At 39.6% G+C, this 26,254-nt stretch overlaps 1 protein-coding gene across 19 annotated transcripts in view; it reads left to right on the top strand.

The window, feature by feature from the left end:
- The window catches only part of SPAG9 (sperm associated antigen 9), a 167,139-nt gene that overhangs the window by 89,543 nt on the left and 51,342 nt on the right, over window positions 1–26,254 (top strand). For 12 of the 19 annotated variants that reach the window (XM_051824849.2, XM_051824851.2, XM_051824853.2 and 9 more), the window contains 5 exons: window positions 673–714; window positions 8,050–8,257; window positions 9,133–9,232; window positions 15,728–15,849; window positions 25,282–25,339. In XM_051824849.2, coding sequence (XP_051680809.1) covers window positions 673–714; window positions 8,050–8,257; window positions 9,133–9,232; window positions 15,728–15,849; window positions 25,282–25,339 — 530 coding nt within the window. The remainder of the gene's footprint in view (window positions 1–672; window positions 715–8,049; window positions 8,258–9,132; window positions 9,233–15,727; window positions 15,850–25,281; window positions 25,340–26,254) is intronic. The other 7 variants (XM_051824852.2, XM_051824854.2, XM_051824855.2 and 4 more) reach the window with 1 other exon arrangement.

The following is a 26,254-nucleotide window of genomic DNA, read 5'->3' as shown; positions in this document are numbered from 1 at the left end:
TATGGATTCCATAGTCAATTAGGCTTTGCTAATTTGTGGTTTTTGAGGGGGATTAAGGGCCAGCAGACTTTCAAAAGGATTTTGATGAATTTCCAGACCAGGAGTGTTTAAAACTTTAGTATTGCTTTGCATTTAAAAGAAGCACTTTTGTTTCACAGAAAGAAAATGTATGGATAGGAATAAAGAATATGAATGAAGAGATATTTGTATAGGAAAGCATTTCAACCTTGGCCACCTTTCAATCATTAGTGTTATCTAGTAATTTCAGAAATGGTGGTAGGAGAAAGGAGAGAGTGGGAAACGTTTCCAAGTGTGCTACACAGGAATGTTTGGTGCTGACTATTCACAGTGACTGAAATAAGGGTCAGAAAAATTTCAAAGTTGTGTGAAGAAAAGAAACTTAGACGAAAAGCTGTGTATCAATAAGTTTGAAGTGAGACTGATCCAAGTGGTGACTCCTGATGCAGAAATATCATTTCATATATCATTTAAGCAGTAGTCTTGAAAGAGGTGGTTTTAAATCAGACCAATCCTCAAACCCTTATTTGAAACATACTGGATAATAGTCATACAAATCTTTTATCCTGAGAGGTAGTATAAGCCTAAGACAGAAATGTTATCACCTAGTAAATACGTAATTTTTTTCTCTTTTATAATCTTTCCCTTTCTTAGGTCAGCAATAGTCCTGAACCTCCGAAGGCTGTAGAACAGGAGGTGAGAATGGTATTTCCAAACATTTTGCAAAAAGTAAACAAAAATAGTTAACTCTTGGTTACTTTCTCAACTGCTATTCTCAGGACATCAAATGCTCAGTTTGGAAGACTGTTGAAGTTACTGAAATACAAAAGAAAATTATGTCCTCTGCAGGGGTTGCTAATGCTGTACTGTAATCTATAACTGCTGTCCCAAAGTAAGCATTTTTGAAATAAAGGGGAAATAAATAGACTATGGAGTTGTAGCCTGTTTCCACTTACCCAACTCTAGATAAGAAAACTGGTGTCAGTGCCTTTTTCAGGGAAGAATGTCCATCCCTTGTTTGTCTCCTGGAGACGGCCCAGTGTGTCATTTTACCATGAGGCTGCTCCAGCCAGGGCACCCTGCAGCTTTACTCAGCTAATGTCCGTTAAGGGACTACTACAAAAGACAAGACTTTGTCCTGCCTGATAGGTCAGGGATTAACCTGGGTGCCTGGAAGTCCTTAGGCATTGACAGTGAAACAATGTCCCTTTCTTCATGGTTGGGATTAGACATTCATACTTTTCCTTTCATAATCTGAATTCTCTTGAAGCTACTGCAATGTTTACACCCAAGAGTATTTTATCTGAGTATGTCTAGAGTTAATGATTCTCAGACTTTCTCTGAGCTGTAGAGTCCTCTGGAAGTCAAATTATAGTAAACTCTCCAGAAAAATGCGTGTACACACAGTTTAGTAATCACCGCTTTAGAGACTTACTTTTACGTGGGGAAAAAGAAATAGGAACAAAAAATGTAAGGTGGTACATATTACAGTGGGGAACCCTGCTTGGGCTACTTTCTTGTTTTCAGTACTATTTTTTCTTTCTTGCAGCTTAACATCTTCAAGTCTATAGACAGACATAAACATATGTAACTGCATTCATGCCCTTTTATTAACCTTGTTTCAAATGAAGTTGGGCAGGCCACTTAGGGAAACACTGCACTGGGACATGGAATAAGTTGTCCTTGATGGGATAGTTTACTTTCTATAGTTGTGGACTAGTGTATAGTCTAGAAAATAGTTATGGTGCAATATCAGGTAACAAATGACATATGTATTGTTTGCAGCCTATCATGCACTTAATGAATAGAATAACTGAAATATTTTGAAAGGCTTATAAGATACCTAAAGTGGTACAAAAATGAGGTTGTTTTCACCTTGGTGTCACAAGTGAAAGCAAAAGTAATGATGCCTACTTGTGTGGTTGTGATGGTGCTAAAGACACATACTTACCCATTTTTTAACTTGGTAGTGTTAAGTATATACATATTACTGTAAAACAGATTCCGGAAGTTTTTCATCTTACAAATCTAATAAAACTGTATACCCATTAAACAATAACTTACTCTGCCCAGCCCTTGATAACTGTATTCTTTCTGTTTCTATGAATTTGACCTCATATATTAGATACATAAATAGAGTCATGTAGTATTTATGATTTTAAGACTGGCTCATTTCATTTAGCATAATGTCCTCAGGGTTCAACCATATGATAGCATGTGGCAAGATTGCCTTCCTTTTTAAGAATGAATAATATTCCATGATATGTATATACAGGTTGAGTATTCCTTATCCAAAATGCTTGGGACCAGAAATGTTTGGGATTTTGGAATATTTGCATATACATAATGAAATATCTGAGATATGTTGGGAATGGGACTCACCCAAGTGTAAACACACAACTCATTTTTGTTTCATATGCAGCTTACACACGTAGTGCGAAGGTAACTTTATGCAGCATTTGTAGTGCACCTGTACTTTGTGACTCATCATGTGAGGTCAGGTGTGGAGCTGGAATTTTTCAATTGTAGCATCATGTCCACTCAGAAATTTTTTTGGATTTTAGATTTTCAGGTTAGGTCCTAGTAAGAAATTTCCCTTGGTTTGCTTATATTATAAGCTGACTGTTGACCAAAAGTAATAAATTTTATCTTTTTTCAGGTTGATATTTAAGCATGTCTCCCTTGTTCTGTCTTTAATTGGAGGCAGTAATTTCCTCCATAGAAGTAGAATTCAAGAATGTGTGCTCCGGGCTAAATGGTGTAGCAAAGACTTCCTTCTAAGTGCTTTTCTGCTCATTGAGGAGAAATACTTCTTTTGAAAACTGCTCCTCTGAAATTCAGAACTTTCTTCTCCTTAGCTCTCATGCTGTGTTCCTTGGAGCAGTAGTCAGAAGTATAGCCCACTTGATGAGCCATTTTAAAGGCTGGAAAATATTTTTGTGTGGTAAAAGTATAAAAGGGAAATGAGTTACAGATAAATAAATTCCGTGTTATTTGGATAGCTTAGAACAAATTAAGAGCATTTCCTTCCAGATAGATCCTAACTTGCCCCTTCTTTGTAGCCTAAAAGCTGGGGGTCCCTCTGGTGTCATAGTCCTTTTCCTGTTTCAGGTTCAGGGCTCTCCTGGTTATTTTATTTCATGCTCTTAGATCCATAGTGAATGTATGCTTTATTGTGGATGTGGACTTTGGCCAGACTCTTTATATTGTGAGCTTTTAAATTACTGAGTAAAAAAATGTAAGGCTTAAACCGGATTTGTAGGGGAGTTTGTGGGGTTGCTGAAGAGGAAGAAGAAATCATTTCTTTGTTTGGAAAGTAAATGACAAGACCAAGACTGATCTCAAGTTCTTTATTTTTCAAGTGGTTTCAAAGAGTAGCGTTTTCCCAGTAAATATAAACTGATAAACCTGATATTCCCTTGGGCTTTCTGAATCCACAGTCTTGATAGGTTTTAGTGCTTTCATCAGGACTATTAATCAGAAACAAGGACTGTTGATTTTCTGTTTTAGGATGTATGTTATGATCTTGGACTTTAAAGAGTGGGGAATTCATGTATAGGATAAAATGAATATGAATTAGGCTGTTAACCAAAATAATGCCACTCTTTTTTTTAAATGGCATACACATCAAAGCAAAGATTATTGTTGGGGGATGTTTGTCGTTGTTTTCACTATAAGCCTCTTCAACTTTAGAAACATTACTTAGTTTTTCTGACTCAGCTCCAAACAAGCTAATTAGCTTGACTGAGTAAATTTTTATAAGATGCTTCTATGTTAGGTGCCAGTCACCAGCTCAATGGAATAGTAACTTTATCTTTTAATTTTAAGGGGGAAGAAGGTAATGGAGAATTAAGTTTATTTCTTTGATTTATCTTTCTTCTCATTGGAAATCAACCCAATATTTGAGACCCATGGGAGAAAATAATTGGCTATACAGTTCAGCTAGCTTTATTAGCATATGGTTAGTATAACTTCACTGGAAATGACAATTACAGCTCTTTTTTTTTTTAAATGATTTATTTATTTATTTGAAAGAATTGCACAGAGCTTTCTCCGGGTCTTCCCATGTGGGTGCAGGGGCCCAAGGACTTGGGCCATCTTCTACTGCTATCCCAGGCCACAGCAGAGAGCTGGATAGGAAGTGGAGCAGCCAGCACTTGAACCAGAGCCCATATGGGATGCCAGCACTGCAGGTGGTGGCTTTATCTGCTAGGCCACAGCACCAGCCACAACAGCTGGGTCTTGAACTGGCACCCATATGATGTGTCAGCATCACAGGTGGAGGCTTAACCTACTATACCACAACGCCGGCCCCAATCAAAGCTATCTTAAACACAAGCCCATAAAGAATGAGTAACACCCAGTTCCTTAAAAATATGAATGGTTTCCTTTTCCCCAAAATCTATCTCAAACTGAAAAATAATACATCTAGTTATATTCAAATCTGTTTAGAACTTATTTACATTTTTCCCTTATCTTGAAAGTAGCAGATGCCTGTGGTTAAAAAGAATTTGAAGTGGTGAGTGTTTGGTTTAACAGTTAAGACCCATTTTGGATGCCCATAAAGCATACCTGGAGTGCATGGTTTGAGTCCCTGCTCTTCTCTTCTGATTCAACTTCCTGCTAATATGCACCTTGGGAGGCAGCAAGTGGTGGTCAAGCACTTGGGTCCTTGTCACCCATGTAGGAGACCCAGGTTAAGTTGTGGACTCCTAGCTTATTCCTTGGCCAAATCCTGGTTATTGCAGGCATTTGAGAAAGTGAACCAGTTAATGGAAGATAACTGTGTGTTTATGTGTCTACTTGTTCTCTCTTTCTCTCTCTGTTTTTCAAATACAGTGAAAATAAATGAATTTAAACATTTTTTAAATGTTGGAAAGGATAGAAAACTGGAATGGATATTTGGTGCAGCAGTTAAGATTCTACTTGGGATACTTGTATCTCATTTTAGAGTACCTGGGTTTGACTCTCAGCTCCACTTCTAATTCCAACTTCATGCTAACGAGCACCCTTCGAGGCAGCAAGAAATGGCTCAAGGCGTTGGATCCCTGCTGCATGGGAGACTGTCATTGAGTTTCTGGCTTCCAGCTTAGGCCTGGAACATTTGGCCTTACAGCCACTTGAGGAGTGAGTCAACAGATGGGAGATCTCTCTGTCTCCCTGTCACTCTCTCTCTCTGACTTTCAAATGAATAAAAATAAATTTTAAAAGAAGAAAAAAGTATTGGGACTGGCATTGTGGTATAGTGTCGCTCCCCCTCTTCACGGAGGAACGACACTAGACCCTGCGCTGTTCTTTTGTCTGCTCGGCCCTTCCCGGGTTTGCTGCTGGTCCTTCCCAGGTTGGCTGCCGATCCCTCCACCTCCGTGGAGGGGCGGCTCCCCCTGCCACTTTCCCCACTTCCGTGGGGGAGCGGCACACCGCCGGCCGGCTCTCTCGGGGCTGCTCAGATGTTATCCGGATGTTCCTGGTGTGTGTTGTCTCTCTCCTCCTTTATAGTCCTCTTCCACCAATCCCAACTCTGCTACCCACACACCGAGCACACTGCTCTCCTCCAATCAGGAGCAGGATCAGCTCCTGCAGCTCATCAGTCAAGTTCGTGAGAGGCAGCTGTGTAGAAGTTGTTTACTCCCTTTCAGCGCCATATTGTGGGAGAGCAGATGCATAGAATAAGTCTTAATTCCAGTAACTTAGTCTAGTCCGAGTTGCTCCCCACAGTATAGTAGGTTAAGCTGCTGCATGTGATGCTGGTTTCCCACATGAGCACCAGTTTGAGTCTTGCTGCTCCACTTCTGACCCAGCACTCTGCTGATGCCCCTGGGAAAGCAGCAGAAAATGGCCTGAGTATGTGGGTCCCTGCCACCCATGTGGGAGACCCAGGTGGAGTTCCAGGCTATTGGTTTCAACCTGAACCTGCCCCAATCTTGTGGCCATTTAGGGAGTGAACCAGCAGATGAAAGGTCGAACTCTGTCTTTCTCTCTCTGTGTGTGTCTTTCTCTCTTTAACTGTGCCTTTCAAGTAAATAAATAAATCTTTTTATATAAGAATAAAGTATTATAAGCAGGAAAATTCTTATCTTCAGTCACTTTATATGCTTTTTAAAAAACTTTAAGACTATTTATTGTTTTATATTCTGATATATATTACTTTATTTGATCATATTATTTTTGAAAAATATTGTGGATTTTTCATCAGTAAATGTTCTTCTACAAAACATTCTTATTTGCTATATAGTATTCTGCTTTATGGATGTACCATAATTTGCTTAATCTCCTAGTTGAGAACATTTAGGTTGTTCACAATATTTTATTGTGATAAGAACAGCTAACATGAGATATATCCTCTTACTGTTGGCTGTAGGTGTGATGTTGTACAGCACACCTCTAGAGTTTACTCATCTTGCTAGACTGACACTTTGTTTTGCTGTTATAAATAACAGCATATATACATCTTTGATTTTCTTTTAGAGTATACATTTTCCCCAATTTAAGATATAAGCATTTTTCTTTCATTGAAAATTCATTTTTCAGTATTGAACTCTGACATGGATATATGGTTTTCTTCTTCTTTTGGTAGATTGATAATCTCAAGAGATTAGGTTTCAGGTTAGGATCATTGTCTATCATGGATATATGTTTCTTAACCTGAGGATGAGCAATAAAATAATCAGTAGCTGACCAGCCATTGCACAAGTACAAGTGCAGTACAAATTGCCAAAAGTTGAGAAAAGGAAGAATTTTTTTGGATTTAAGGCCTTTGGCAAACACATGAGTTTCGACACCTTATTAGAGCCCACACCCACCAGTTGAGCTAATATATTCCAGACCCTTAATGAGTAATTCCACTTTGGGTGTGCCATTCATTCTCTGGCTTTCTATAGTTCTCATTATTTAAAAAATAAAAAGGCCTGGGGTGGGAATAAAGGCATAGGGTAACTATTGAAGTGGGTAAGAGCTCTCCCTTTATCATAACAAATATAATCACACTTAAAATTTATATGCATATAAATGTAATTACAATTGTATAAAATGTACTCATAATTAACATTTACAAAACATTCAGGATGTGTGAAGCAATACTTAGCCATCATATTGAATAGTTTATAATAATCCTATTAAGTAGGTGCTATTATCTGTATTATAGATAGAAACACATAGGTACGGAAAGAATATATAACTTACCCTAGGTCATACATTTAATGAATTATAAATGCACTGAATTCCTAATTTTTATTATTGTTATTTAGTAGTGGTAGTAATGGTAAACTTTTTGTCAGTTTGTCTTTTCTTAAAAAATTGCCTCATTTATGGTTGCCATTAGACATTTGTTTTTAGTTATTTTGGAGTCACAAGCCCTTTTGAAAGTCTGCCAAAAGCAGTATATCCTTCATTCAGAAAAATGTACCCTAGTTTTCACATACAATTTCAGTCTGTTGGTGTACCTCTTAAAGCCTATGTGTAGACCTTAGAGTAGAAGTTATCAAATTGTAGTGAGCAGATAAATCACCATGGTTGCTTGCTAAATGCAGATTACCTGATTTCACTGTTCACGTTTGGTGCATTAATTTTGGAGTAGAATTTAGAATCTGCCCTTTTAACAAGCACTTCAGTTGATTAGGGTGCCGAATGTTTTAAGGCCACACTTTGCTGTCCTGATATTAGGAGTCTGATTGTTCCATCATTATTTAGAGCAGCTGCTGCAGAGTACATGCTTTAAAATAAGTTGTTACCAAATGAGTTTATGAGATTGCAGCTGCCCTTACAAACTGGTGTTGGCATTACTATTGATTTAGGGCAAATGCCTCTAATGTACTTTTATTTTTAAATCTCTGTTTAGAAAAAACTATGCATATCTGGAAAATATGATTTACTTAAGTATTTCCCAATTATTTGCAAATAATCTAGAGAGGAAATCTGACTGTTTTTATTTTTGTTTTTAATTAGAATGTTCTCTGGGCAAGTTTACAAACCCATTTAAAGCTGTTTAGAATAAATTATGGTTAATATTTTCTCCTTAATTCTTATATATAGGATGAACTTTCTGATGTTAGCCAAAGTGGATCTAAAGCTACCACTCCAGCATCAACAATTAATTCCGATGTGGCAGCAATTCCTACTGATACTCCCTTAAGAGAAGATAACGAAGGATTTGTGAAGGTTACAGATACACCAAATAAGTCAGAGATAAGCAAGCACATTGAAGTACAGGTAGCCCAAGAAACTAGAAATGTGTCAACAGGTAAGTGACCATAGTTCTTTGCTTACTAGCAAAGTATTCGAGAATCCTTAATGGTGGGGGTATGAGAAACTTTATCTTTGGAGGGCAGCTTGCTTTCAATGGATAATACAGGTAGATACTTCTCATATTTAGTTGTAAATGAGCTTAGAAGAAATAATGATTCAATGAAGTTTTGGAGAGAAAAATGTTGGGGCTGGTAAGTTAGAGAGTCTGAAATAGTTTCTTTTTTTATTTTTTTAAAGATTTATTTAATTTATTTTTTTTAAAAGAGTTACACAGAGAGAGGAGAGGCAGAGAGAGAAAGAGAGAGAGGTCTTCCATCTAATGGTTCACTCCCCAATTGGCTGCAATGGCTGGAACTGCACCATCTGAAGCCAGGAGCCAGGAGCTTCTTCCGGGTCTCCCACGTGGGTACAGGGGCCCAAGGACTTGGGCCATCTTCTACTGCTATCCCAGGCCACAGCAGAGAGCTGGATCAGAAGAGGAGCAGCCGGGACTAGAACTGGCGTCCATGTGGGATGCCGGCACTTCAGGCCAGGGCGTTAACCCACTGAGCCACAGTGCTGGCCCCTAGTTTCTTTCTATTTTACCCTTTAAATGAGAATAAAAGCAAGGCATTGTTTTCTGTACTATTCCAAGAAAAACAGATGAAAACTTTCTGTGGTGACTTAATCATTAGTTTCTGATATTGACTGTTAGCTGAATATATGAGGGATCTTAAAAATGTTCATGAAAATGCCTACTATGAAGCAGTTAGACATGGATTTTAAAATTTTTTGTGCAAAAATAGACTTATCTTTTAATTCCATTTTTCCATGAACCCTTTGATGAACTCTTGTATATGTATTGTTTATTTCATCATGTTCTTTCCTTAGGCTCTGCTGAAAATGAAGAGAAGTCTGAAGTTCAAGCAATCATTGAATCCACTCCTGAGTTGGATATGGACAAAGATCTCAGTGGATATAAAGGTTCAAGGTACCAGAAATGCCAGATTAAGACATTTATTTGTCCTTTTCTCCACTCCCAGAGACCAGAATAGGGTACTGTACCCTATTCCTGGTCTCTGTCCAGACAAAATGAATTTGAATGTTTTGTTGAAGAAATGTTGATATTATATCAGGAGTCTTCAAGAAGTTCATATGAATTCATTCATTATGAATAAAACCTGCATGGATTTCAAAATTCTGTTGCAACAAAATAAACTTATAATTCCATTTTACATGGACTGTCTGAAGTGCCCTCACATTCTAATTTCTTTGCTTGAAACTAGGCATTATATGTGGCTTGAATTTTTTCTGAAATGTTACCTTTGCAGCATCAAGGATCAGAGCTTATGGAGGGATGGTGTCTTAGTCCATTTTGTGCTTTTATAATTTATAAAGAACAGAAATGTATTTTCTCATGGTTCTGGAGTCCACAAAGTCCAAGATCAAGGTGTTGGCCAGTTTGGTTGTCTCATGGGGCTGCTCTTTGCTTCCAAGGTAGTATCTTGTTGCTGTATCCTCTGTAAGGGAAAGAGGCTGGGTCACACAAGCCTCTGTTGAAGGCAGAAAGCCCAGTGGCAGCACACACCATGTGACACCTGAAGCCATTCACAAGAGTGGAGCTGTCATAGCCTGATCCTCACTTTATTTTTCTTCTTGAACATCACCATTTTTACTTACTTTCTTTGACTTTTTTTTTTAAAGACTTATTTATTTATTTGAAAGGCAAAATGACAGAGAGAAGGGGAGAGACAGAGATCCATCTGCTGGCTCACTTCCCAAGTGTCTGTAACAGCCAAAGTTGAACCAGGCCAAAAACAGGAGCCAGGAACTCCATCCTGGTCTTCCACGTGGATGGCAGAGGCCCAAATATTTGGACCATCATCTACTGCCTTCCCATTTGCATTACTAGGGAGCTGGATTGGAAGGAGAGTAGCCAGAACTCGAACTGTCATAAAACAACATAACCTGCTGTATCATAACACTGGCTGCTGATTATTTTTTCTTAAAAAGCAACTGACATGTAATAATTGTACTAATTACCTCTTAAAGATCCCAGGGGTTAACACTATCACACTGGTGACACATATATTTTAGAAGAAACACATTCAAATTTCAAGCAGATAAAGGAAAAAGAGAATCAAGTGGTAGACATACTTTCTGGCATTTGAAGATACAAGGAAGCGGGAGTAGGAAGGCTGTGGTAGGAAGAGAATGGTAGGTGTTACGGGAAATACATTGATGTTCAAGAATGTCAGACTAGGGCTACTCCCTTTCTTTGAGTTTCTTCCATAAATTTTACCTAGTCATTAATTAAAAATAGCTATAAGAAAACATGCCAGTTTTTGATCTCTGCTAAGCATTGTGCAGTGTGCTAGGGTGGTTAAAAGTATAGACCCAAGAGTTCTGTGAATGCTGTGTGGGTCCAAATCCCGCCTCGGATTTGAATCTTAGGTACATTTCCTGTCCTATAAAAGAGGATTATGATAATACCTCAGGTGGTTATGAAGATTAATGAATCAATATATGTTAAATCTTGGCAAGTGTCTCATTCAGTATATGTTGACCAGTATTGCGGTTTTCATCATCATTATTTTGTATAGTTTGATCTCAAGTATGACTTTGTGAATGTATTCATTCCTGTTTTTATAGATAAGGAGAACCTTAGAGTAGCTTGTCCAGGATTGTCATGCTAACAAGAGGTAGAGCTGAGATTCAAATCTAGACCACTCTGATTTCAAAGATTGTGTACTGTTAATATATTTTTCAGTTACTGATAATTTTAAAATATAAACAATGCAGTATAAAAAGTGAAACTTGCTTCTGTTCACCTTCTCCAAAGCCTAATAGATAAAGTTACTTGTTAACAGTTTGTATACTTAAACTATTCTGAACTTTTTCAAAACCTAAATTTTCTTATTAGACTAGTGAATGGGTGCAATTTTAAAGTCAAACAGTAATGCAAAATACAAAGGGTGCTAGCAGTCCTCTGCCCACGGTGCCCTCTCATTGCCACACTGTGCACTGTTTGTCTTCAGGATCTGAACAGCATCCTTGTGTTGTTCTTCCTTGGTCCCCGCCTTTCTCAGCTGGGATTCTGTGAGAAAATTGAGCCCCAGTGTCCTCAAGTAACCCTTGCATATAACGGATTAGCATTTAGAGTGGTACTAGGTATATACTTTGCTTGGAAGAATTGAGAAAATAGTCCCTGAAATAGTTTTCTGTATTCTGTGGATCAAATAGGAAGCATGGTCGGTAAAGGCTGAGACACTAGCTGTTGACCCCCAGTGGCGGAAGATGATTGAGGATGTGACTACGCAAACCACCATCCTTCCTTTTATCCTCCCAGTATAATTATACCTCAGTTTTTGTTAAATTGATATTTAGTGTCTACATAATTGTTAATAAGCTATTAATCACCTTAGATACAGAATATATTATTAATTACATTTCCTTTTACAACTTTTTGTTCTCTGGAACTAGAAAGGGTGGTTTTGTTACTTTGTTTCCTTTAGGTCTTTGTAGACCTGCCTCTAGCTCATTCACCTTCTGCCTTTGCTCAATATGAGCAAACATAAAGCTTGTCTGTTTTCTGGAGCAGTTTGTCTTATAGTCGTTCCCATTCTTCAGTCTGGGTCTGGAATATGCCATCACTGTCATCCTGGGAATTCTCTTCACCTTTCTCCTGGATCCCATATCATCTTGTTTCTTGACTTGTGCTCTTGATTGACAAGCATACTCCTACTAATTTTCTGGGCAAAATATGCCTAAGAAGAATTTCTTGAGAACTAGAATATGACAAATGCCTCTTGAAGATATGAAGCCATGCTTGACCATTTGGATTGATACAGAATTATAGGTTGGAAAACATTTCATTTTCCTTCAGATTTGTGAAGACATTGCTTTATTGTCATGTTGAGTTCAGGGTGGTGCCATTTATATTCTTGCTTCTTTGTGTACATTTTCTGGAAACTCTTGGGATCTGCACTTTATCCCTGTTTGGGTGGTTTCTTTTTCTTTTCTTTTTTTTTTTTTTTCTTTTTTTCTTTTTAATTCATGATGATATGCCTCATCCAGGGGGAGCAAATCCTTTTATCTGAAAATTTCTATCTCCCAATTTTGAGAAATTCTGTTTTTTGTTACTCTGTTTCTGCCTCTCTCATTCTGGAACACCTCTGAGGTAGACACTGATTTTATTCCCTTCCCCTCTTTTCTCTGTCTTCTAAGTTAAGTCTAATTTCTGACAGATTTCTTTAAACCCTCATTGTTTTTCTGTTTTCTTTTTGTTGAACTGCTCTTTTTTGGATGCAACATATTCTGAGGAAAATTAGGTTTTTTGTTTTTCTTGTTGCCTTTGCTGCTTGCATTGTCCCTTCTTGCCCCTAGTGACTCTTTCACATTCCCTTTGTTTTGGGTTCTTTCTTTTATAATAGAAGCCTTCTTTAAATGTCTGGTGCTCTATGGCTGTGTTGCTCATAATTAAGTATACAATGCTGACTCTCTGGTTTTCTGCCTGGAACTTTTAAACTTGGCTTAGGGTTTTTCAGGGAGCTTTGCTGAGAGGAGGGAGGTCTCGCTGTTCTGGAGGATCGGTCACTGTGTGTTGTGCAGTCCTGTATCCCACCCTCTGTTTTCTTTCCCTTTGTGTGCTCATATCCACAGTTGCTGGTTCCTGTGAGAACCAGGGACATTTCCGGGGTTCTGGCTGCAAACTGATCCCTGCTTAGCTCCTAGAGGCTTGGGTTTCGCTTTGTTAGGTCTGTTCTTCAGCTTCTAATTTCCATCCTTCAGAGTTCTGTTCATATTTTATCTGCTGTAGTTTTTTTCTGTTCCTTTGTCCTTCAGAGTGAGTACCATTTTAATTTCATGATTGTCATTTTAACTAAGTTTCTTAATGATTAGATGATAAATGACCATGTTGAGTCTACCATATTTAACTGTGCAGTAATCCTGTACAGTATTTCTATTAATGTAGCATTAAAGCATAAGCATATACATTTTCCCATTCTCTCTTACCTGTATACAAAAAGGCTTACATATATAGTGTTTTGCAACTTTTTTTTTAAGTTTTTTTTTTTAATTTGAAAGAGTTAGAGAGAGAGAGAGAGAGAAGTGTCTTCCATCTGCTGATTCGCTCCCCAAATGGCCACAATGGCTGGAGCTGAACCCATCTGAAGCCAGGAGTCAGGGGCTTCTTCCAGGTCTCCCACATGGGTACAGGGTCCCAAGGGCTTCGGCCATCCTCCACTGCTTTCCCAGGCATATTAGCGGGAAGCTGGATGGGAAGTGTAGCAGCTGAGACTTGAACCAGTGATCCTGTGGAATTCTGGTCCTGCAGGCTAGGGCTTTAACTTGCTGTGCCACAGCACTGGTCCCTGCTTTACAACTTTTTAAAAGAGGAAGGCAATGTGTAATGGTTTTTGCAAGATTTATAAAGCTCTATTTTAATGTTCCTAACCTAAAAGAATCTAAAGTATTTTTGTTTTTTAACCAATTTGGCCATTTCAACTTTTTGCCACTATAAAAATGCTACTCTGGGGTTCCGGTGCTGTGGTGCAGTGAGTTATTCCTCCACCTGCAATGCCAGCATCCCATATGGGCACCGGTTTTAGTCCCAGCTGCTCCTCTTCCAATCCATCTTTCTACTGTGGCCTGGGAAAGCAGAAGATTACCGAAGTGCTTGGGCCCCTGCACCCACACGGGAGACCCAGAGGAAGCTCCTGGTTCCTGGCTTCAGATCTGTGCAGCTCCGGCAGTTGTGGCCATTTGAGGAGTGAACCAGTGGAAGGAAGACATTTCTCTCTGTCTTTTCCTCTCACTCTGTAACTCTACCTCTCAAATAAATAAATAATTTTTTTTTAAGATTCATTTTATTTATTTGAAAGAGTTAGAGAGGTGGAGACAGAGACGGATCTTCCATCCAATGGTTCACTTCCCAGATGGCCACAATGGCCGATCCAAAGCCAGGAGCTTCTTCCAGGTCTCCCACTTGAGTGCAGGGGCCCAAGGACTTGGGCCATCTTCTACTGCTGTCCCAGGCCATAGCAGAGAGCTGGATTGGAAGAGGAGCAGCTGGGACTAGAACTGGCACTCATATGAGATGCCAGCACTTCAGGCCAGGGCTTTAATCTGCTGTGCCACAGCACTGGCCTCAATAAAATCTTAAAAAAAAAAAAAAATGCTACTCTGACCATCTTTTCCATACATAATTAATTGCCTTCTTGTATGGTCATAAATTTTGTAGGATTTTGGGGGCATAATTTTTTGCAGTCAGTTTTAGAAGATACTGTCAAATTGTCCTTAAAAGAAAAAATTTAAAGCCATATTATTTATACCAGGCAACATATAACCTGGTAGTTAATATCATTTTTTTAAAAGATTTATTTATTTATTTGAAAGGCAGAGTTATAGAAAGAGGAAAGAGAGAAAGAGATGTTTCATTTGCTGGTTCGCTGCCCAAGTGGCCATATCTGCTGGAGGTGGGTCAGGTGGAAGCCAAGATCTTGGAACCCCAGCTGGGTCTCCCACAGGGGTAGCAAGGGTCCAAGTACTTGGACCATCTTTTGCTGCTTTACCAGGCACATTAGAAGGGACCTAGATCTGAAGCAGAGCAGCAGGGACTCAAACTATCCCTCATATGGGATGCCAGCATTGTATGCAGCAGCTTAACTCGCTATGCCACAATGCCAGTGCCAAGTAGGTAATATTGAACTGAATATTGACTGGATTTCAGTCCTGCCTCCTTCTGTCCCAAATGATCTTGGCCAATTCCTTAATCTCTTTAGTTTCCTACTCTCTAATACCGGGATAATAGCAACATCTAATTTTCTGGGGGGCTGGTGCCGTGGCTTAGTGGGTCAGGCCACCACCTGTAGCGCTGGTGTCCCATATGGGTGCCGGTTTGAGTCCTGGCTGCTCCAGGCTGATCCAGCTTTCTGCTGTGGCCTGGAAGAGCCATTGAGGATGGCCCAAATCCTTGGGCCCCTGTGTCCGCCAGGGAGACCCAGAGGAAGCTCCTGACTTCGGATCAGCCCAGCTCTGGCCGTTGCGGCCATTTGGGGAGTGAGTCAGCAGATGGAAGACCTCTCTGCCTCTGCCTTTCTGTGCCTCTGCCTTTCAAATAAGTAAACAAATCCTTAAAAAAAAAAAAATAGTAATTGTAGAGTAGTTAGTAGTAAGGACTGAGTGTAGTTTCTGTGAAGTACTTAGTAGACCAGTGCCTGGTACAGCACAGAGTAGCAGCCTTTATTGTTTATGTTTGTTCAGATCTTACAAGAAAAATGTCTGTATTTTGTTACTATTTATCTCTGGAGCTTAGTGGGAATTTCTGAGGAAACTTTTAAGAAATCTTAGAAAAGTATATTTTGTAGGAAATGTAATTTATAGGTAAGAAATTTCTACCTAGCTTTGTCCATTATGTACATCTTGCACTGTCCAAAAAGTCTTTGTAATGTGTTGATTCAGTTTCATTCTTTTTATTGCATAGCACTCCCACCAAAGGCATAGAGAACAAAGCTTTTGATCGCAATACTGAATCTCTCTTTGAAGAACTGTCTTCAGCTGGCTCCGGCCTAATTGGAGATGTGGATGAAGGTGCAGACTTACTAGGTATGACGGCTCATCTGAAGAAATATGATACTGGTATTAATAATATATTGTTTAATAGAGTTAATAGTCAATTACTTCAGAATGTCCTCAGCTGCCCCATGGGGTGGGGTAAGTGTACTTTTAGGTAATTATTGAAAACATGTACTTTGAGATCATGAAAATTTTAAATGAAAACATCTGTGCTAATACAATGTATTGAATTCCTGCTGTATTCTGAGAACAGTTACTGCTCACAAGGAACACAGTGATAAGTAATTGGGGGTAGGGTGTAAATGTATGTATGGATGGATAGTTCCTTGCTTTAAAGTGTTTTTATTAAATTCTGTGGACTTCAGTTAGAAATTTATAACACTTGATTTCTCAGAGCTTTTTTTTTTTTTTTTTTTTTTTTTGACAGGCAGAGTGGATAGTGAGAGAGAGAGACAGAGAGAAAGGTCTTCCTTTTGCCGTTGGTTCACCCTCCAGTGGCTGCCACGGCTGGCGCGCTGCGGCCAGCACACTGCGCTGATCCGATGGCAGGAGCCAGGTGCTTCCTCCTGGTCTCCCATGGGGTGCAGGGCCCAAGCACTTGGGCCATCCTCACTGCACTCCCTGGCCACAGCAGAGAGCTGGCCTGGAAGAGGGGCAACCGGGACAGACTCCGGCACCCCAATCGGGACTAGAACCCGGTGTGCCGGCGCCACTAGGTGGAGGATTAGCCTAGTGAGCCGCGGCGCCGGCCTTCTCAGAGCTTTTATAAGCATTGTATTTTAGCTCTGTGGAAAATGTGGTCACTTTAAAGCTTGTGGTGTTGAAGCACATGTGGTCTGAAAAGAAGACACGATTTGGCTCTTCTACTACTTACCTGGTGACCTTTGACAAATAATCTTTATGGACTTTAGTTTCTGTGTGTTAAAAGTTCAGAAGTCCACCAACTGCAGCTATGAACCAAATTCACCTGACTTCTTGTTTGTAAATAAAGTTTTTTTGTCTTTTTTTTAAAAAAAGATTATTTATTTGAAAGTGAGAGTTACAGAGAGAGAAGGAGAAGCAGAGAGAGAGAGAGAGAAAGAGAGAGAGAAGGAGAGAGAGAGAGGTCTTCCATCTGCTGGTCCACTCCCCAATTGGCCACACCAGCCAGAGCTGTGCCGATCTGAAGCCAGGAGCCAGGAGCTTCTTCTGGGTCTCCCACATGGGTGCAGGGGCCCAAGGACTTGGGCCATCTTCTACTGCTTTCCCAGGCCATAACAGAGAGCTGGATAGGAAGTGGAGCAGCCAGGACTCAAACCAGTGCCCATATGGGAAGCTGGCACTGCAGGCTGCGGCTTTACCCATTACGCCACAGTGCTAGCCCCTGTAAATAAAGTTTTATTGGAACACAGCCTCCCCCATTTGCTTACTTGTCTGGTTTCTTTTCCCAACACAGAGTTGAGCAATTTACGTCAGAGATCATATGGCCTGCAAAGCCCAAATGATTTACTCTCTGGCCCTTCATTAGAATAAGTTTGCTAACCACTGCTCTAAGTGATCTCTGAAGTTCTTTCCAGCAGTAATCACATGATTCTGATTCATGTGACTTAGCTTTGGAGTACTTTTCTCTTTAAGATTTATTTATCTACTTATTTGAAAGTCAGAATTAGAGAGAGAGAGGAATCAATCTTACATCTGCTGGTTGACTCCCTAAAATCCCTGAAGGCTGCAACAGCCAGGATTGGGCCAGGCTGAAGCCAGGAGCATCTTCTGGGTCTCCCACAAGGACTTGGGCCATCTTGTTCTGTTTTCCCAGGTGTATTAGTGGAGAGCTGGATCAGAAGTGGAGCAACCGGGACTTGAACAGGCGCCCATATGGGATGCTGGCACTCATGTGGCAGCTTAACCTGCTGTACCACAGCGCCGGCCCCTGGTGTACCTTTCTTATAAATTTAAGACCATATACAAATTGAGAACCATAGAGATTTAAAAACCTGTACCTTTGTAATAGATACTAGGCTACACAAAACTTTTACATTAGTGTAATTATAATACAAACCATACTGTTTTCAAAAGATGCTGTTCTCTAGAGTGGAATTACATGGCTTGCATTAATTTATGTTGAATTTATTGATTGCCAGTTATGTTCTTGACATTGTGATGTATTTTTTTTAAGATTTTATTTATTTATTTGAGAGGTAGAGTTACAAACAATGAGAGGGAGAGAGAGAAAGTCTCCCATTTGCTGGTTCACTCTCCAAATGGCTGCAGTTGCCAGAGCTGGGCCAATCTGGAGCCAGGAGCTTTCTCCAGGTCTCCCACACTAGTGCAGGGCCCCAAGCACTTGGGCCATTTTCTACTGCTTTCCCAGGCCATAGCTGAGAACTGGATCAGAAGAGGAACAGCTAGGACTAGAACTAGCGCCAATATGGCACCACAGGCAGAGGATTAACCTACTGCACCACAGTGCTAGTCCCTGTGATGTATTTCTAAAAGGAAACACAAGTTCTATCTAAATGTCAGTCTAGTAAGAGAGGTTGAAAGTATGTAAATAGAACTGTCCCTACCCAGATACAGACAGACTTTTACCATTAATGTCTCAGTGAAACAGTGGAAGGAATTGGATGAGTTATATTTCTGAAGGAGGGCTAGGAATAATTCATTCTTAGGTAATATTTAATTATTTTTTTTTATTTGAGAACAAAAGAGCCAGTCAGCCAGGGAGAGCTTCCATCCACTGGGTTGTTCCCCATATGCTCTCAGCCACTGAGGCTAGAGCCAGAGCCAGAGCCAGGAATTCCATCCAGATTTCTCATGTAGCAGGAACCCAGTTACTTGAGCCATTACTATCATCACTGCTTCCCAGGGTGTCCAGGAAGCTGGAGTCAGGAGGGAGATGGAACTGGGAATTGAACCTGGGCGCTCCAGTGTGGGATTCAGACATCTTAACCACTGTGATAAATGCCTACTTCAAGAATGTTCCATTTTTTTATATGCTGTAATTTTACTTAACATCAAATTCTGCAAGAAAAGTTTTTAAGATTTGATTGGTTTTATTTAAGAAACCAACAGAATTGAAAGGCAGTTGCCAAAAATATTAATTACAATTTACATACACATACAGTTCACTCTTTTTCTGTGTATAGATTTTTGAGTTTTGAAAAAGGCAATGGTTCTGTAACCACCATCAAAACCAATATGCATAATTCCCCCAAATTTCTGCATGCTGACTGTGTTAACCAGAATAAAGCTGTGTGTGTGTGTGTGTGTGTTTCTTTCCAATTTTATTTATTTGAGAGACACACACAGAGAGCTCCCCAACTGCTGATTCACACCTCCCTCCCCCAAGATGCCTGCAATGGCTAGAGCTGGACTGGACTGGACAGAAGCTGGGAACTCAATCTAGGTCTCCCAGATGGATGGCCTGAATCCAACTACTTGGGCCATTACTGATGCCTCCCCGTGTCTTGTTAGCAAGAAGCTAGTCATGAGCCAAAGCCAGAGCTGAGTAGTGAGCTAGAAGCACCATGGTGTGGGATGTGGGCTTTGTAACTGAGGCCAAACACCCCCTTCCCAGAGTCTGTGTCTTGTCTTCAGTATAGAAAAGAAGCTGAGGCATCAGGTTCTGTCTTTAAATTAGTTATTATGCTTAATATTCTTTCAGAAAATTCTTGACTTAAAGGACCACGATTATTTTTCAGTGCTAGGTTGCTAATTTAATTCTTTTTTTTTTTTTTTTTTTTTTTTTTTTTTTTTTTTTGACAGGCAAAGTGGACAGTGAGAGAGAGAGACAGAGAGAAAGGTCTTCCTTTTCCGTTGGTTCACTCTCCAATGGCTGCTGCGGCACCGCACTGATCCATAGCCAGGAGCCAGGTGCTTCCTCCTGGTCTCCCATGTGGGTGCAGGGCCCAAAGACTTGGGCCATCCTCCACTGCACTCCCTGGCCACAGCAGAGAGCTGGCCTGGAAGAGGGGCAACTGGGACAGAATCCGGCGCCACGACCAGGACTAGAACCCTATGTTGGCGCCGCAAGGCGGAGGATTAGCCTAGTGAGCCGCGGTGCCGGCCTTAATTTAATTCTTTATTAGAAAAGAAAGATTGGGGCTAGCAACCTTGAAAAAACTTCTGTCTCTGTCTCTCAAATAAATAAAACTTTAAAAAATTAAAAACAGAAATAGACTGTAACCCCTCTTTTGCATTTTGCAGATATTGACATATTTACCTCCAGAATGTTACAGATTAGATTGTCTTAATGTGTAACCCTTAGTAACTTATCCCTATGTGAATACTTTTGGCCAAAGGTAATACATGAAATTTCTGAGGAGTGTATTTGTTCCTTGGCTTTTCTTCTGTGCATTTCAATGATGGCAATTGAGGTAATGCTAAGTGAAATTGTAGTTAAGCTAACAAAATTGTTCCCCAAGGTTCTCTAATTTCTTTTGGGTTACCTATTAAGTATACAATCCACTTCTATAATTTATCATTCATTTAGAATAATTATTGTATTATCATAAATTCTTTTCTAAGATGTAAATTTCTTTCAATCATACATAGATTCATATATAGATTACTTTTTTCTGATTTTAATAATTTATGGGAGGTATCCTCAGCAGCTGTCCTTTATCGTGGTTGGTGTTTCATCTGGTGACTTTGTTATTTTCAGTGACCTTTTTCTCCCTTCACTGTAGTCACTTACTTCCCATGACTATATTCTACTCTTGAGATTTTCTTTCTCTTGATTATCTGATGTGTTTTTAACTTCATTATCTCTACGAACTTCTTCCTATTGTCATTTAAGCATTTAAAATAGTGCCTGCCTCTGACCCAGTATCTTCACCCCCTGCTACCTACTACTCACTCTCCTCCCATGTCTGTGGATTGTTTGTGTCAAGCGTTGTTCTAGACACTTGTGATATATCAGTGAACAAAACAGACTTCTTGAAAGTGTGGCTACTTAAATTCGGCAAGACTTCCCCAGTCCCTCCTTCTTCCCCATCCTGCTATGACCTGGTATTCTTCCCCACACTCACCTTACATACTTCTTGTTGCTATAACCAGTGGTTCCTCTGAGTTTTTTCATGTGACTTCTCTCTAGCATTTGTCTTAAACACTGCCTTTGTTGGGTTTCTGTGACATCAGACTTGCCTGCATCCTTTTCTGCTTCTGATGATTCCTTTCAAGTTGTCTTAACAGGACCTGCTTCTTCTGTTCACCTTTCCAGCATCAGTGTTCCTGTTCTTAGCTTGTTCTGTGTTCGGGAAATCATATTTGCTCTTCTAATCTCTTGGCTTTCATGGCTAACAATTACCCTAAGTTTAATTTCCCAGATCTTTTCTGAGTCCTAAACTGATGTTTCCAAACTGCCTACTATATACCCCTAAGGTGATTTCCTTTGATGTACCTAAAGCTCATCATCTTCCTTGCCCTGCCCCAAGGGTACTCTTGCACCAACATGTACTGTTTCAGGGAATGAATAGCCTCACCGTCTGCTCAGCTGTCCACCCTAAACCTCTCATGTGTCCCCACACAGCCAATCAACATTGCTTGTTTGTTGCCTCGCCTTAATGCACGTTCATATTTATTTTCTCTGCTTGAATAGCATTTTCTTCCAGGAATTCTGCCATGATCCCCTTATTAAAGCTTAGTTATCCCAAAAAATGTATTCCTATAACACACTGCCTTTTATTATGCCATTCTTCATAATTTACTGTCATTTTTAATGTACCTTTTTCTGAATAGACCAGGAACTCAAGGTGATCGGAACAACTGTCTTTTGCTCACTGTTTGTTACATCTGTAGCTAGCACTTAGCACAGCAACTAAGTGAATGAGATTACAAGATAGTTCTCTCTCTTTTTTTTAAGATTTATTTATTTATTTATTCTGAAAAAGTTACAGAGAGAAAGCTCTTCCATCCACTGTTTTACTCCCCAGGAGGCCACAACAGCCAGGGCTGCACCGGGCCAAAGCCAGGAGCTTCATCTGGGACTCTCACGTGGGTGGTAGGGGCCCAGACACTTGGACCATTTTCCTCTGCTTTCCCAGGCTATTAGCAGGGAGCTGAATGAGAAGTGGAGCAGCAGGGACATGAACTGGTGCCCATATAGGATACCAGCATCACAGATTGTGGCTTTACCCACTATGCCATAACACCAGCCCCACAAAAAAGTTCTAACAGTTTTGTTTCAACTCTAAATCTGTGATTCCTCATCTGCTGGGATTAAAAATCCTTTCCAGAAAAATACATACACAGAAGTAGCGAAAATGGTACGTACATTTGCAAACGATTACCAGAAAACTCTGGAGCCTACCTGTGGGCCAGGCTTGAGATTCACCACTAAAAGTTGATAAGACTTCTAAGGTTTATTTTAAAACTGCAAGATGGCTTTTTTGATTACTTTTAATAAAGTTTCCAAATATATTAGACCTAAGGTTATGCTTAGTTTAAGTCTTGAATAGAGATACAGTCATTTGAGTTGTATTCTTAACAGTTATAATAAGTTTTTGTTGATATATGTCAAAATGAAAATTTTGGATTATCCTGTTGGTCATATATATATGAAATTTATCCACTATATTTTAAGAGTACTCTTCGTTGAGAATGTGTAGATTTAATATACACTTTAGAAACTTTATTATATAATACATATCTCCTATAGTATATATTTCATTTTTTCCCTATTTATAATATTTACAGTTTGTTTAGTTAGTGGGTTATCTGTATCATTTCAGTTCCTTTGTCACCTCCTTCTCATTTTAAAATAAATGTTTTAGTTCTTGTTTTCTGAAAACAATTTAATTGTAATTCTCATTCATTTTTCTCTTGGGCTGCTTACCCAGGGGAATATTCTGGTGTGTATGCTTTTAAATACTTTAATAGCATTGCTTTTTAAGCTAGGTGTTCTTGGCTGCCGTTCTCATCTAGTGCTTTATCATCATTTATTTCTGCTCAGCTTTATTTTTTTGCTCTGAATATATACATTCAGCTTTTATGCGTATCTAAATGCTTGAAGAGTTCATAGCAAGCAGTTATTACACAGACTGTTTTCACCTAGTCCTATCTCTATTTCTATCATCTCTATAGTTTTATTAGAGAATTAACATAATGTTTAAAACAGATGTCTTGCAAAAAATTATTGTGGAATTGGGAATTTGGAAATTTGTATATCGTGACTTTTTTCAGTTTCTAGAGGATAGATGGATGGATGGATGATTAAATAAGCTACTGTCTTTGATATTTAGTTCTTTCTGGTAGAAATGACCTGGTTTTTTGGAATATTTGCAAAAAATACAGAATATGAGTCCATGTGTAAGCACTAACTTTTTAGCATTCCTAGGTTGCTTTTATTTTATTTATTTATTTATTTATTTATTGACAGGCAGAGTGGACAGTGAGAGAGAGAAACAGAGAGAAAGGTCTTCCTTTGCGTTGGTTCACCCTCCAATGGCTGCCACGGCCAGCGCACCACGCTGATCCGATGGCAGGAACCAGGTGCTTCCTCCTGGTCTCCCATGGGGTGCAGGGCCCAAAGACTTGGGCCATCCTCCACTGCACTCCCTGGCCACAGCAGAGAGCTGGCCTGGAAGAGGGGCAACCGGGACAGAATCCGGCGCCACGACCAGGACTAGAACCCTATGTTGGCGCCGCAAGGCGGAGGATTAGCCTAGTGAGCCGCAGCGCCGGCCACTTTATTTTTATTTTTTTTTTAAAGATTTATTTATTTATTTGAGAGGCAGAGCTACAGATAGAGGGAGAGACAGAGAGATCCTCCATCCACTGTTTCACACCCCAAATTGCTGCAACTGCTGGAGTTGGGCCAATTCGAAGCCAGGAGCCAGGAGCTTAATCTGGGTCTCCCTCATGGGTACAAGGGCCCAAGCACTTGGGCAATCTTCTACAGCTTTTCCAGGCCATAGCAGAGAGCTGGATCTAAAGAGGAGCCACTGGGACATGAACTGGTACCCATATGGGACTCCATTACTACAAGTAGAGGCTTAACCTACTATGCCACCACACCAGCCCCTTATTTTGTTCTAAGTAATTTAAAAGTAATTTGTAGCATTATGTTCTCTTTGAAAAGCAATATGATATATGTGTGTATGTGTGTGTGTGTGTGTGCGCACGCGCGTACATATATATACAGAGAGAGAGAATCATTCATGCACTAGTTCACTTCCCCCAGATGTGGAAATGCAGCTGGGTCTGAGCTAGGCTGAAGCCAGGATCCTGGAACTCCTTCCACTTCTACCACATGGGTAGCTGGGAGCTGACTACCCAGCTGATCTCCTTCCACTGCTTTTCTAGGTGCATTAGCAGGGAGCTAGATCAGAAGTGGAGCAGTCAGGACTCATAACTGACACCCATATGGGATGCTGCACCACAATGCTGGTACCACTTTTTCTTTTTTAAACAAATAGATGTATTGACGCTTTGGCCTTACGTAATTTTCTTTAGAAATATTTCCTTCCTGTTTACCTGGGTGATGACCTGGGCTATAAGTCTTACTTCTTCCGCTAGATGTGGTTTTCCACAGATAGTGCCACAATTTTTGAGACAAGTTAATAGTGGGAGTTCTTTTGTTTTGTGTTTTTATCAATGTCCTGTAATATTTCAATTCTTCAGTTTCTTATGAGAAACAAATTAAATAGCTTTCTTCTCCCTAAAGACCTCTACACTGGGTTTTTTCATTGAATGTGCCTATCTTAAAGAACTCATTAAAAAATATTAAGCACAGTTCTATAAAGTGACAGCTGAATATTATCACTTAATAGGTGGAACTTTGCAAAAATTTTGTGGTATTGATTTGGGGTTTTCAGTCTAATTCAGTTTTGTTGTGAGAAAAAATTAGTATTTTTTAGATGTATCAGAGAGCATCCTTATGAATAGAGTCATCTTTATTTCTATCTTTTGCACATCATTATACATTAAATCATAACATTGTGATTCCAGATGTTTTTTCATATCATGCATAAAACTTTATAGATTAATAATCTATTTTCATGCTGTTTCTTACATGAAACGTTTCTTGTTCTTTGTTTTTGCTTTACATGGAATGCATGGGCTTTAAGACCATAATTTCTTTGGTAAGGTTTCATCTGCCTTGGGGGTTCTGTCTTTGGCCTTGTTTCTGCCTGTACTCTATAATAAGACCTAATTGTTTCCCCGAGTAATGCTACTTGTTAGAGTATTTAGCAAAGAAGTTTTGATCCTTTTGGAATATTATCTATGAGAAATGAATCCAAACTAACAGATATAAAGAATTGGCCAAAAAGCCTCTCACTTTATTTTGTGATGAATAACTTTTATATTTTATAATCCATGTAACTATATATATCAAATGAGATAGCAGACAAAATTATGGTATTTACTGAATGACAGGTAAAATTTATAAATTGAAATTTGTGACTATAACTTACTCTGGTAAATATATATATCATTTTTTATATTTATCTTCAAAGTCTTTTATCATTTTTCTTTTGATAGGAATGGGTCGTGAAGTTGAGAATCTTATATTAGAAAATACACAACTTTTGGAAACCAAGTAAGTATATACCAAAAAAAAATTGTTTTAAAGATTTTATTTACGGGCCAGCACTGTAGCGTAGCAGGTAAAGCCACCACCTACAATGCCAGCATCCCATGTAGGCACCGGCTCGAGTCCCAGTTGCTCCACTTCAATCTAGCTCTCTACTATGGCCTGGGAAAGCAGTAGAAGATGGCCCAAGGCCTTGGATCCCTACACTCATGTGAGAGACCCAGAAGAAGCTCCTGGCTCCTGGCTTTGGATTGACCCAGCCCCAGCTGTTGCGGCCATTTAGGGAGCGAACCAGCAGAAGGAAGACTTCTCTCTCTCTGTCTCTGTCTCTGCCTCTCTGTAACTCTGCTTTTCAAATAAATAAATAAATTTTTTCAAAATATTTATTTAAGAGGTAGAATTACAGAAAAAGAGAGGGAGAGACAGAAAGGTTTTGCACCTTTTGGTTCACTCCCCAAATGACTGCAACAGCCAGAGCCAGGCCAATCTGAAGCCAGGAGCCAGGGGCTTTTTCCAGATCTCCCACACAAGTGCAGGGGCCCAAACACTTGGGCCATCTTCCACTCTCTTCTGATACCAGAGAGCTCTATCGGAAGGGGACATGAGCTGCCACCCATATGAGATGCCGGTGCCACAGGCAGAGGCTTAGCCTACCATGCCACAGCACCGGCCCTAGTGTATACAAAATTTTAACAAGGAACAAAAGATACCAGACTTTCTTTTTGTCCAAATCAATACACTTCATCAATTTGACATAGAATTAATGCAGTTCCCCTTCTCTACAGATATGCACACACAGAAATAGGTAGTGGGAGCTGCATGGCCCTGATGAATAAGTTTCATTGCTCTATTTTTTGTACAAACATAGATTTTTATCTCCTTTCTACTCAACAAGTATCTGCACCTTTTTTTTTTTTTTTT

The sequence above is a fragment of the Oryctolagus cuniculus genome, chromosome 17 (assembly GCF_964237555.1).
Source record: "Oryctolagus cuniculus chromosome 17, mOryCun1.1, whole genome shotgun sequence".
NCBI classification, from domain to species: domain Eukaryota; kingdom Metazoa; phylum Chordata; class Mammalia; order Lagomorpha; family Leporidae; genus Oryctolagus; species Oryctolagus cuniculus.
The sequence above is the reverse complement of the archived record's forward strand: the minus strand, read 5'-3'. Positions and strand labels throughout refer to the sequence as shown.